This window comes from Erythrolamprus reginae, chromosome 1 (genome assembly GCF_031021105.1).
Source record: "Erythrolamprus reginae isolate rEryReg1 chromosome 1, rEryReg1.hap1, whole genome shotgun sequence".
NCBI lineage: Eukaryota > Metazoa > Chordata > Lepidosauria > Squamata > Dipsadidae > Erythrolamprus > Erythrolamprus reginae.
Window position 1 is genome coordinate 28,469,058 of NC_091950.1, and position 12,702 is coordinate 28,481,759.

A 12,702-nucleotide genomic window follows, 5' to 3' on the forward strand; every position below is an offset into this window, starting at 1 on the left:
TGTCACCTCTTTCCCATCAGATGGCGCTGCTGGGAGCCACAGTACACCCATTCTTTGTCCATTGTTCCAGGGTAGGCAGAAACAATGGAAAAGGAGAAGACTGAGAGGAGATAGCTTCTACAAATATCTGAAGGGCTGTCATTAGCACATGGAAGGACTAGAAACAATGGAATGAAACTGCAAGGGAGTAGATTTAGATTAGATATCAGAAAGAACTTTCTAAGGGTCAGGGTGGTAAACCAGTGGAACAGTTTCCCACAGGAGGTCTTCACTGGAGGTCTTCAAAAACAGAGACTAGATCTTTCTGGGATGGTTTAGTGAATGCTGCATTGAGCAGGGGGTTGGACCCGATGACCCTGGAGGTCCCTTCCAACTCTATGATTCTATGAAATGAGCGAGGTTTTGCAAATAGCTAAGTCCTGTACTGTGATGGATTTTATACTATGGGTGATCACATCTTAAATAGCCAATAAATAACTCACTTAATAACTGAGATGGGCGAATAATGGTAAAATATGAAAAACAAATACAGTAGTACCTCGTGATATGAACCCCTCGTCATACGAACTTTTCGAGATACGAACCCAGGGTTCAGAATTTTTTTGTCTCTTCTTATGAACTTTTTTCACCTTACGAACCCGCCGCCACGAACGCCGAACCCGGAAGTTTGGCAAAAGTTCGAGTTCGGGTTCGGGAGGCCTTTGAGGAGCGCCGCCGCCCGGCTGTCACCTTTGCAGAAGAGCTGTGGAGCTGTCGGCCGGTCGGGAGGCTCAAACTGAGGTGGGGAATCCCAATAGGGAATTCCAGGGGCGGAGCTTTGATGTCACGGAGACGTCCTTCCTGGCCAGCCGAAACGTGGACTCCAGGAAGGAGTTGAAGTCCAGATATCTTCAAGTTGCCAAGGTTGGGAAATACTGCTATATGGTGATCTGTAATGGATGGGAGCCACAATAGTTCTATTTTTCTTCATTTATTATTACTAAATCCATTTCATAGCATTTATCTTGCCCTTTTCTCTTGAATTTCCCTACACATTTCATTTTCAGTCCTGTGTGTAGGAGTGTGCATACACATGCCTTCAAGCTGGTCATGATTACTGGTAACTACCAGTGGAGGGATTCTCATAATTTTCCTACTGGTTTGCCCAGAGAGCGCTCGCTCATTTACACACCTTCTGCGCATGCATGCGGCTTCCCTTACTCATGCGAGAGGGGCTTGCATGCATGCACGTGGCTTGAAAACATGGCTAAATAGGACAGCATAACACCTGAGCAGGTGCAGGTGAGTGGGTGCAAGCCCACTCCTACTCCCAGGTTGCCACTACTGGTTTACCGGAACCGTTCTGAACCAGCTGAATACCACATCTGGTATCTACCTGGCAAAAGTCTTTGGTGTTTACTTGACCATAATTTTCAGAAGTAGTTTGTTCTTGCTTTTTTCCCCCTAGGGCTGAGAGAGAATGACTGGTCTAAAGTTAGCAAGCCTAGCTTAATGTATACAGTGGGACTAGAACTCAAAGCCTCTTGGATTCTAGCCTGATATTGTAACCCTACATCAAAGAGAACACTTTTTTTTCAATCCTTCAAAGCCTATTAAATAAGAATTAGGTATCATTCTTTTAGAAACTGCTCAGACTTCAAATACAAAAAATTGTGAGCAAGGAAGCGGGAAAAACTCAATGCTGAGTATCCTGTTGGAATGAATGTCCAAGGATTAGAGATTTCTCTTTTTTCATGGGATGTGAAATGGGATATGGAAATAATCTTGGAAGATAGGAGAAAAAACCACCGATTAGACAATGGTCAGACAAATGGCAGCTGAGGAAAGGAATGTGGGCATGGCAAACACTTCAAAAAATGGACCCTTCCTAGTTTTTCAGAATGTAAAGCAGAGGGATGAAAGATGTACTTCCAGACATGCATATCCTACGCAGCTTCTGCTCAGGCAATCTCACACTACTCAGAAGAGCCTACAAAACTTTTGCCAGACCCATCCTAGACTACTGCTCATCTGTCTGGAACCCATACCACATCTCAGACATCAACACCCTTGAAAATGCCCAAAGATATTTCACCAAAAGAGCCCTTCACTCCTCCACTCGAAACAGAATATCCTATGAAAATAGACTAACAATACTGGGCCTAGAAAGCCTAGAACTACAGTGCCTAAAACACGATTTGAGTATTGCCCACAAGATCATATGCTGCAATGTCCTACCGCAATGACTACTTCAGCTTCAACCGCAACAACACAAGAGCACACAACAGATTCAAACTTAATATGAACCGCTCCAAACTTGACTGTAAAAAATATGATTTCAACAATCAAGTTATTGAAGCGTGGAACTCATTACCGGACTCAATAGTGTCAACCCCTAACCCCCAACATTTCTCCCTTAGACTCTCCACGATTGACCTCTCTAGGTTCCTAAGAGGCCAGTAAGGGGCGTACATAAGTGCACTGGTGTGCCTTTCGTCCCCTGTCCAATTGTCTTTCCTTTCTCTCACTTATCATATATATTCTCTTTCTTTCATATATCCTCTCCTCTAAGTTCACTTTTACCCTTATATATATTACTACATGTCTATTTTTCTTCCTATGTATTTGTGTATTGGACAAATGAATAAATAAATAAATAAATATTTTTAAAATGCAACTTTACAATAAAGCTTGAGCCAATATTTCTGAGTGGGCTTCTTCTCTGAACTATAGCACAAGGTTGACAGGATGACAGTGTACTGTGATATATACCAGGGTTGATTTACTATACTAAATACTAATCATACTATATATTGTTTTCCCCATAAAGCTAGTGGGTTTTACCTGCTAGTCAGGAGTTGTCATTTTGCTTTCTTTTTTTCCTTTTTTTCAATCCCTGTGATAGGATTGGGATATCGACGAATACATTGTGGACAACAGCGCTGAAAAACCTAAAGACTGGGATGATGCAACACAGGACACCTGGCAACCTCCTCTGCTCAAGAATCCTCTCTACAGAGTACGGTGCCACTTTTCCCTTGTTTTGAAGTGAACTTTGAGGAATTGGGTGGCTATTTGGATAGCCGTAAACTGAGAATATTTTTTTTTATTATTTTTTTATATCGACAAACATACAAACAACATTAAACATTTATACTTATCTGTTATACATAATAATGAATATTTAACAATTCTGTTTCCCCCCCATTATATTTCCTTAATACTAATTCCTTTTCTTGTTTTATTTATTTTTTCCTCTTATCCAGTTATACAGTTTCTCCCACACTCTATAGTAGTTCTTATTTTGTTCATCTTGTAATTCATATGTTAATTTAGCGCAGTCTAACATTTTGTTGATCACCATCTCATTTGGTATCTTTTCTTGTTTCCAATTTTGTGCGAATGCCAATCTTGCTGATGTTAGTATATGTGTTATTAAATAATAGTCTTCTTTGCTGTGTTGACCTCTGATTATCCCCAATAAATACATTTCTTTCTAACATTTGTTTCTAATTTATATTCCAATATTTCTTTCAACCAGCCCTGAATTCTAATCCAATTTTTTTTGTGGGCATAACCACCAGATATGATAATATGTTCCTGTGGCTGTTTTACACTTCCAGCATTTATTACTTATACTCGGGTGTATTTTAGCTAAGCGTGCTGGTGCATAATGCCATCGGTAAAACATTTTATATAAATTTTCTTTATATGGTATAGATAATGTAATTTTATAATTTACTTTCCATAATTTTTCCCAATCATCTATTTGAATTGAATAACCAAAATTTGTCATCCATGCTATCATATTCTGTTTGACTATTTCTTCTATATTTTCATAATTTAATAAATAATTATATATTTTAGTAATAATTTTTTTATCGGGGCCTGTTAAAATTTTGTCTATTTCGTAAGGTTTTTTGCATATTCCATATTCTATTAAATATTTTTTGTATCTACTTTGTATTTGATAGTATGGTAGCCAGTCTATTTCTATACCTTCATTTTTGAGTTTTTCTCTTGATTTTATGTTTCCCTTGGAATCTAAAACTGAGAATATTTGGTTTATTTCAGGGGAACTGGCGGCCCAGGAAAATCCCAAACCCCAACTACAAAGGCATTTGGCCCCATCCCCAGATTGCAAATCCTGAGCATGTGCCAGACCCAAGCCTTTCTGTCTATGAGAACATCAGCGTCATTGGTCTAGATCTTTGGCAGGTCAGTTGGGCCTCTTCCTGGTTCGTACGTTAATTACTGTGTTGTCCTCATTGGTTGAAGTGAACAGACTCCTGTGTTTGCATGAGAAAATTTATTAGCAACACAGAGCTATTGATTCAAATCTACTGTACCTTTCAGAGTATAAGATGCACCTTTCCCACCTAAAAGAGTCTGAAAATTTGGGTGCGTCTTATATTGTGAATGTAGCTTTTACTAAGCTTTTTTTTTTAGCACTAACGAGGTGCTAACACAATCTTTTGTGCTTTGCTAGCTAAGCAATCTTCCCTTTCCCTACTTCTTTCATTACTGCTCCTCCCTCCCCCACAATCATCTGAGCCTTTTTTTAGCCCTTAGGAGGTGCAAATGAGTGAAGTGATCTTTTGCGCTTTGCTAGCAAAGCTATTGTCCCTTTGCCTGATTTTCTCAGTTTCTCTCTGAAGAGAGAGAGAAGTGAAGTGTTTTAGAAACTGTTTTTTATCCCCAACCAGGGGATAAAAAGCAAGCATGTGGGCTCAAAACCAGCAAACTAAAGACTAGCCAGATTATTTTTTTCCTATTTTCCTCCCCCAAAACTAAGGTGAGTCTTATACTCCAGTGCACCTTATACTCTGAAAAATACGGTATATAAATACACACTATTGTATTTCTTAATTGCAGGTAAGATCTGGAACTATTTTTGATAATTTCTTGATCACCGATGATGAAAAGTATGCGACAACATTTGGTGAGGAAACATGGGGCAAAACGAAGGTAAGGATGATCTCTTCTCTAAAATGTAACCAAAGCATAGATTCCCTTTGTGGTTGTATTGTTCTTCTATTACTTGATCCTTTTTCTCAAAGAACTCTTTTTGTTTGGATGGTTGACATTGGAAGAGGGAGTCTACCGCTGCTCTGCAGGTGCATTTCCAAAATAGCCACAGCCACACAGTAAGACTGTTTGAGATAACTTTCTCAATACACCTAGATGGGATGCTGAGTGTCTTCTCACCTGGATGAGAATACAAAGGTGGAGCATCTTTGCTCTGTCCAATGACAGCAGCTGCTGCACCTGACATTGGAACTGGAGCCACCTGCAGTTTGTTCTTCCAGTTGTCGTGTTAGGCTAGCTGGGAGGAAGCAGATCCAAGGAAAATTCCCGCAAGGGAGTAGATTTGCTCAGTTGGATATCTGAGATGACAACAGGTGTTGTGGTTAGCTCTGGCCCAGCTCCTGCCCCAAAGACTGTGGATGTGGGGGAGACATCCACATGCTGCAGGCCTGTTTTTCCCCCGGTGGAATCTGCTGATGAAGGCTCCTCTGACCAAAAAGACATGAGTGACAGGGAGGAGGAGAGTGTGGCAGACAGCTCAGAAGGAGGTCAATTATCTAGCTCCTCCTTGGATTCGGAACAAGAGTTAATGATACAGCCACACATGTGGAGAGCGATGCATAGGCAAGAACAACTGAGAGATTATTATCAAAGAAAATGAGGCTACCTGTGGTTGGAGGGGGCTGTGGTAATTAGTGAGGCTGCTATAAATAGCAGCCTGTGGGTTTGGCCATTGTGGAGGATTATCTGATTGTTGTGTTTCGTGACTGCTTTACTGACTTTGATCTTTTGTGTGCTGATTTTTCCCCGTTTTGAAACTAAACCAGAGCAAAGTGTGTTTCACTTTGTGAAAGAAGAAGGACTGTGAATTGCCTCACAGCTGCAAGCTAAGTATCACAGAACTGATAATGGACTTGTACAAATTACCAATTTGTTTGGAGACGAGTGCTCTTTGCTATACCAAAAGAGGGCTTGGTTTAAGTGAATTTTCATTATAAAGAGCATTGTTTTGAATTTTCAAACGTGTGTATGTCTGAAATTTGTACCTGTGAATTTTTGAGAGTCCGACAGAACAACAGGTTTCCTAAGGTGACCTTTCATTTTCTATTTAAAATTTCCAGGAGCCGGAACAGACAATGAGTGAGAAAGAAATAAAGGAAGAAAAGAAAGGGAAAAAGAGAAAGACCCCGAAGCCAAAAAAGAAATCACCTCAAAAGAACAAATCTGAGAGAATTGTAGCGCAGAAGGAGGAGCTCTGACTTTTTTTCCCGCTCAGAATTTAAATTAAGGGCCGGAGACCATGTTTGTATAAATAGATGCCTTGGAAGAAACTGTTTGGTTTCTCTGAAAATGATATCAAAAGAGCTTTTTTTGAATAAAGTAAATTGTTGACAAAAAAAGTCCATAACGATTTCGTTTCTTTCTCTCCTTCAAGTCCAACCATCCATCTTTGCAAAGGGGAATTAACTCTCCCGAATTATCTCCAGGACTCCGGGTTGCATGAGGAAAGGGGGTGGGTGGGTCTCATTACCATTTCTGAATTTTTATTTATTTATTTTATTTATTTAGTTTGTCAAGTACGTATTGGTAGTATACAAAGATATGACAATGTTTATGTTCATGATACTAGTAAGAGAGAAACATTAGGACAGGGGACGGTAGGCATGCTGGTGCACTTATTCACGCCCCTTATTGACCTCTTAGGAATCGGGAGAGGTCAACAGTGGATAGTCTAAGGGTAAAGTTTTGGGGGTTAGGTGATGATACTACAGAGTCTGGTAGTGAGTTCCATGTGTCAACCACTCAGTTACTAAAGTCGTATTTCCTGCAGTCTGGTTTGGAGCGGTTTACTTTGAGTTTGTATCTTATGTGCTCATATGTTGTTGTCATTGAAGCTAAAGTAGCCGTTGACAGGAAGGACATTGTAGCAGATGATTTTATGGGCTATGGTTAGGTCGTGTTTAAGGGGATGTAGTTCTAAGCTTTCTAAACGTAAGATTGTAAATCTGGTTGTGTAGGATATTCTGTTGTGAGTGGAGGAGTGGGGGGTTCTTCTAGTAAAGTATCTCTGGATATTTTCAAGAGTGTTTACGTCCGAAATGCGGTGTGAGTTCCAGACAGATGAGCCGTATTCAAGGATGGTCTGGCAAAAGTTTTGTATGCTCTTGTTAGTAGTGTGAGATTACCGGAGCAGAAGCTACGTAAAATTAAGTTAACAACTCTTCAAGCCTTTTTGGCGATGTTGTTTCAGTGTGAACTGTATTATCTATCTATCTATCTATCTATCTATCTATCTATCTATCTATCTATCTATCTATCTATCTATCTATCTATCTATCTATCTATCTATCTATCTATTTGAAAGGGATCTTGTAGGTCATCAAGTCCAACCCCCTGCTCAAGCAGGAAACCCTACACCACCCCAGCCAGAGGGCAGTCCAATTTCTTCTTGAATATGTCAAGAGTTGGGGCATTCACAACCTCCGCTGGCAGGCCGTTCCACTGGTCGATCGCTCTGTCCATCAGGAAGTTCTTCCTTATTTCCAGGTTGAATCTCTCCTTGGTCAGCTTCCATCCATTGTTCCTCGTCTGGCCCTCTGGTGCTCCAGAGAATAGTGTGACCCCCTCCTCTCTGTGGCAACCCCTCAGATATCTGTATACTGCTATCATGTCCCCTCTGGCCCTTCTTTTCACTAGACCAGGGGTAGGCAAAGTGGGCTCTTCTATGACTCGTGGACTTCAACTCCCAGAGTTCCTTAGCCAATCATGCTGGCTGAGGAATTCTGGGAATTGAAGTCCACCTGTCACAGAAGAGCCAAGTTTGCCTACCCCTGCGCTAGACTATCCATGCCCAGTTCCTGCAACCTCTCTTCATATGTCTTGGTCTCTAGTCCCCTTATCATCTTGGTTGCTCTTTCTGGACCCTTTCCAGAGTCTGTATGTCTCTTTTGAAGTGTGGTGACCAGAACTGAATGCAATACCCCAGGTGTGGTCTGACCATGGCACAATATATATGTAAGCCGCTCCGAGTCTCCGGAGAGGGGCGGCATACAAATCTAAATAATAATAATAATAATAATAATAATAATAATAATAATAATAATAATAATAATAATAATAATATATTGGAATTAATACCTCCCTATTACCCCCAAAAGATTTTCCCAAAAGAGGAAGCGGGGGGGGGGGAAATGTCGCTTTCTAGCCTCAGAAGTCTTCCGAGGCAGCAGCGGCAAGAATGGTGCCGAGGAAGCCAAGCCTCGCCTCCCAGTAGGAAAGCAGGTCAAGGGGGCCGCCGGCAGCATGTTCCGCGGACCTTCGAAGTGGCGACACCGCGACAGGGATTCTTTTCAGCGCTTCCTCGCTTGGTCACTTGGGGGCGCTCACCGCCGCCGCCGCTGTTGTACTTCTCGTGGCCACGCCCCGTCCCTCTCTGGCCGCTCCCCTCCCAGGAGGAGGAGGAGGAGGAGGAAGATGGCGGCGCTCGGCCCCCTCGGCGGCGGTGGCGGCGCGCAGGTAGGGGGACCGAGAGGAAGGGCGGCGGAGGGGTGAGCCGCCGGGAGAATGGCGGCGGGAGGGAGAAAAGAGGCAGAGCGTCCGCTATCCGAGAAAGCCGGCGTCACTCAGAAGCAGGGGAGGGGAAGGCATCCGCCTCCTCCCCGCAAAACACGCGACCTTGATGGGAGGTGGTCTCTCGGGCGGGGAAGCGGTGTCCGTTTTTTCCCCCTTCCCGGGGAAAGAGACGGACCATCGGGTTATTAACGGGGAAGGCCGTCCGTCCTCGGCGGCGGAAAGAGAGAGTCAGGCAACTCAGCCCCGGAGAAGAGACAGCTGGGCTGCCCTGGAGGGTCCCGTCGCCACCTTTCAGAACCAAACCGAGAAGCCCCCTTCTTTGATTCCCTAATTGACCCAGCCTGGCCTACTTGGCAGGGCTGTTGGAAAGAAACCTTATATACAGCGGGCTTGGGGGATCCTACGGCGAAGGAAGAGGAAAAAGGGGCTGCAAGTCCTAGGCCGGGATTTGATTGAAGAACCGGCGTTGCCCAAATACGTCGCCTTTGCCTGGTGTATAGGAGTGGGTGTGCGTGTTAAAATTAAGATGCGAATTAGTGAGTTTTTACGAACGTATAGGTTGTTGCACTGTTTTATTGTTAGATGCTTTCTTAGAGATTTCACAATTTATAATGCTGTACAGAGTCCTCGGAAAGGGGGAGCTTAAAAATCCAATCAATCAATCAATCAATCAATCAATCAATCAATCAACCAACAACCAAGCTCTTTAGAGGAGGAAAGAGATAGAAGAGCTTCCATTGAATGACTATAAGAAAAAAGAAAATTATATGTTTAATTATAAGCACTGATGCTGTGCTTGAAGTTATGCGTTGTTTTTATTTTATGTTGGAGAAAATAAAAAATTTATATCAGAAAAAAAAGGAGTGGGTGTGCATGTGTTTGGAGAGTCTCTTGAATAGGTGCTGAAGAATTTTCAGCACTGCCAAATCTAGCCACAGAAGTACATTTCCCCAGAAAAGTGGGATCCAGATGATGCTTGGATGTTTACAGAGATACAGACCCATCTAAAGCTAAACATTGAGAATTGATTCAGTTTATAAACACTGGGAAATTTGGGAAGACCAGTACAAAACTGAAAGGCTGAAATGGGACCAGTTCAAACAAGCGGCGTCTTTTTTCTTCTGGGAAAATCTCACAAAGCTTGTTGATAGAAATCTAGAAATTAAGCCAAATAAAAATCATTTCCAGATAAAGATGGGTGTAGCCAGGCTGTAGATCTTACAGCTTATGCTCTGCTTTCTCCGGCGTTTTTTAGTAGCCAACTGGGGGAGTATGAGGATTTTTAGGACTTACATTTCTTACTGAATAACAAACCATTTAACAATGATATATAAGCAATTAAAACATATCTGAGGATCACATTGTCAAATGATAGCAGAGTCTTCAGAGAAGGGCAGCATACAAATCTAAATAAGAATAAGAATAAGAATAAATATTATTGATATAAATATACAAATATTGCTTATATGATCCCCATGACAATCATTAAGTGCTGTACCTCATGATCTTGACAAATGTATATTTTGTTTTATTTACACTGAGACCATATGCACAAATTCCTTGTGTGTCCAATCACACTTGGCCAATAAAGAATTCTATACGTTTTGTAAAAGAAGGCCAAAAATCATAAAGTTATTTGGTAAAAAACTACACATTGCCACCAAATTTTAAAGCCAGGTTAGCCCATAAAGTAAGAACTGAATGTATTTGTAGAAGTGGCACTGAGAGAGCTTTTTTGGAGAAGATCGTCTGTAACCTGCAATAGTTGAAGATAACTTTTTTGATGGCCTCATAATCTGCAACCTAATTCAGATGATGCCATTAAAAATGGCTGTGGCCTCTTTGAAGCTGACTGTATTCTTCTGCGCTGAAGTTCAAGGGATGTTTCAGTTCCTTAGGCAGCTTCTGCCACGGAGGAATTTCCTTACCAGATTGGAGGAATGTCGCAAGACATGGAAATTAGTGCAAGGCTGGAGAGAATACACAAAGGCCTCTGACACTGAGCTGGCTGACCTACCGGATAAGATCTGTCACAATAAGGGTGGAGTTTTGTGCAACTCCGAATGATAAACTCTCATAAATGACTGGTAGGGTTACATGGGGAAACATAATCTGGGTTGATGTGTTCTTTCTTCCTTGGTTAAATCCAGAAGTTTGTGTACCAGCCCCACTATTGCTGATTTAGAGCAGTTTCTAGCAAAAACTAGGAACTAGGGATAATTATTTGTTAACCAAGGACCCCTTGAGCAAAAATGTAGCCATGTTTGTAAACAGGTTGCTTAATTATTCTAAGGATGTAGCTGAGCATTAATGAGACTTTCTCCCTCCCAAATGAAATAGTACACAGTAAACATTCAGCCACAAAGAAAAATGGCAGAGAGATCTCTGGTCTATGGAATGTGTCATGAGTACTCAGAAAAAAGAAATATTGACATCTTTCTCTTGGGGAGAAGTTGATTCGGAGGTCTATGCATAGGAAAAGAAAATCCAGCGATCTCTGTATAAATAGAGATTGGTCGCATGCATGTTAATAAATAATGTTGCTAAGAGCATCCCTTCTGAGCTTATTCTGGTTCAAGTGAGAATCATAGGCCTGAAGCCAAGTGCTGTTTTCCAGGCTCCTTTTTTTGGACACGGACCCAAAGTCCTTAGAACCCTGAGTGCTGCTTCTGCCCAGGCTAATTTGTATTCCTGCAAAGTTAATGGCTGCTGTCTAGCAGAGAAAGGCATCTCCATGTTGGCTCTGCTTGCAGAAAAGCCCAGAACCACGCATAGCCCAGATGTCAAGCACAACCAGTCAGTTATAAATTGCTCTTTTCAGAAAGGGCATCTTTGAAGCCAAGCACTTCTGGAAGCTTTGGGTGCATCTCATTCTGGCTTGTAAATTCCAAGGCTGTAGAGAGGAAGAGGCCCAGGCAAAATACTCTCCTCCTTGAATCCTTTGAGTCTTAATGTAGACCTCCATTATTTTCCGACATTATGAAAATTGGTGATAATCTGAGATGTTGTTCCTAATTAGACCAGACATTACAAATGTTTTTCATCTACCTGATAATAGATTGTAGAAAGCATTTTCTTACATTCTGATAGTGTTCCACCAGATGTTTACACACAGATGCTGAATGTATTGATGCTCTGTCTAGATTCTGCCAATTATAGAGATAAAGAAGAGTTTTTATCTAGAATAGAATAGAATAGAATTTTTATTGGCCAAGTGTGATTGGACAAACAAGGATTTATTTATTTGTTTGTTTGTTTGTTTGTTTGTTTATTTATTTATTTATCATTCATTCATTCATTCATTTATTTATTTATTTATTTATTTATTTATTTATTAGATTTGTATGCTGCCCCTCTCCGTAGACTCGTTGCTTGGTGCATATGCTCTCAGCATACATAAAAGAAAAAGATACATTTGTCAAGAATCATGGGGTACAACACTTAATGATTGTCATAGGGGTCAAATAAGCAATGAAGAAACAATCAATATTAATAAAAATCTTAAGGATTCAAGCAACAAGTTACATTCACACAGTCCTAAGTGAGAGGAAAAGGATGATAGGAATGATGAGAAAAAACTAGAAGTGCAAATTTAGTAAAAAGTCTGACAGTGTTGAGGGAAATATTTTTTTCGTAGAGTGATGGTGGGAACCCCCTAATCCCGGGGTTCCCAACCAGGGGTGCTTGCACCCTCTGGGGGTGCAAGACGATATTCCACGGGGTGCGAAAAATTGTGTTTAGAAGTTTCAAAATTATAGTGTACATGGATCATTATATGCATATAGTTATTTACTTTTGTAAAGGTTGAGAGAATACAGTAGTCCCTCACCTATCGCTGGTGTTACGTTCCAGACCTGGCCGCGATAGGTGAAATCCGCGATGGGGAATTTATCGACTGATAGTACTTATTTAAGTATTTATATTGTAATTGTTTGGTAGTTTTCATTGTTTTAAGTGTTTATAAACCCTTCCCACACAGTATTTATTTTAGATACAGTATTTAAATACAGTATTTACAATTTTAGATTTATTTATTTTTTGAAAAACCTGCCGATCGAGTTTGGCGGGCTGTTTAAATCTGCCGATCGGCTTCCTCAGAAACCCGCGATGAAGTGAAGCCGC

General features: G+C 41.2%; 2 protein-coding genes across 5 annotated transcripts in view; both read left to right on the forward strand.

The window, feature by feature from the left end:
• Positions 1–6,407, forward strand: part of CALR3 (calreticulin 3) — a 17,276-nt gene extending 10,869 nt beyond the window's left edge. The window contains exons 6-9 of one of the 2 annotated variants that reach the window (XM_070748370.1): positions 2,885–2,998; positions 4,054–4,197; positions 4,855–4,947; positions 6,129–6,407. In XM_070748370.1, the coding sequence (XP_070604471.1) occupies positions 2,885–2,998; positions 4,054–4,197; positions 4,855–4,947; positions 6,129–6,266 (489 nt within the window). In that variant the 3' untranslated portion in view covers positions 6,267–6,407. The remainder of the gene's footprint in view (positions 1–2,884; positions 2,999–4,053; positions 4,198–4,854; positions 4,948–6,128) is intronic. The other variant, XM_070748378.1, reaches the window with a different exon arrangement.
• Positions 6,408–8,452: 2,045 nt separating this feature from the next.
• The window catches only part of EPS15L1 (epidermal growth factor receptor pathway substrate 15 like 1), an 89,393-nt gene continuing 85,143 nt past the window's right edge, over positions 8,453–12,702 (forward strand). For 2 of the 3 annotated variants that reach the window (XM_070748414.1, XM_070748452.1), the window contains exon 1: positions 8,455–8,523. In XM_070748414.1, coding sequence (XP_070604515.1) covers positions 8,482–8,523 — 42 coding nt within the window. In that variant the 5' untranslated portion in view covers positions 8,455–8,481. Of the gene's footprint in view, positions 8,524–12,702 lie in introns of all 3 variants that reach the window. The other variant, XM_070748423.1, reaches the window with a different exon arrangement.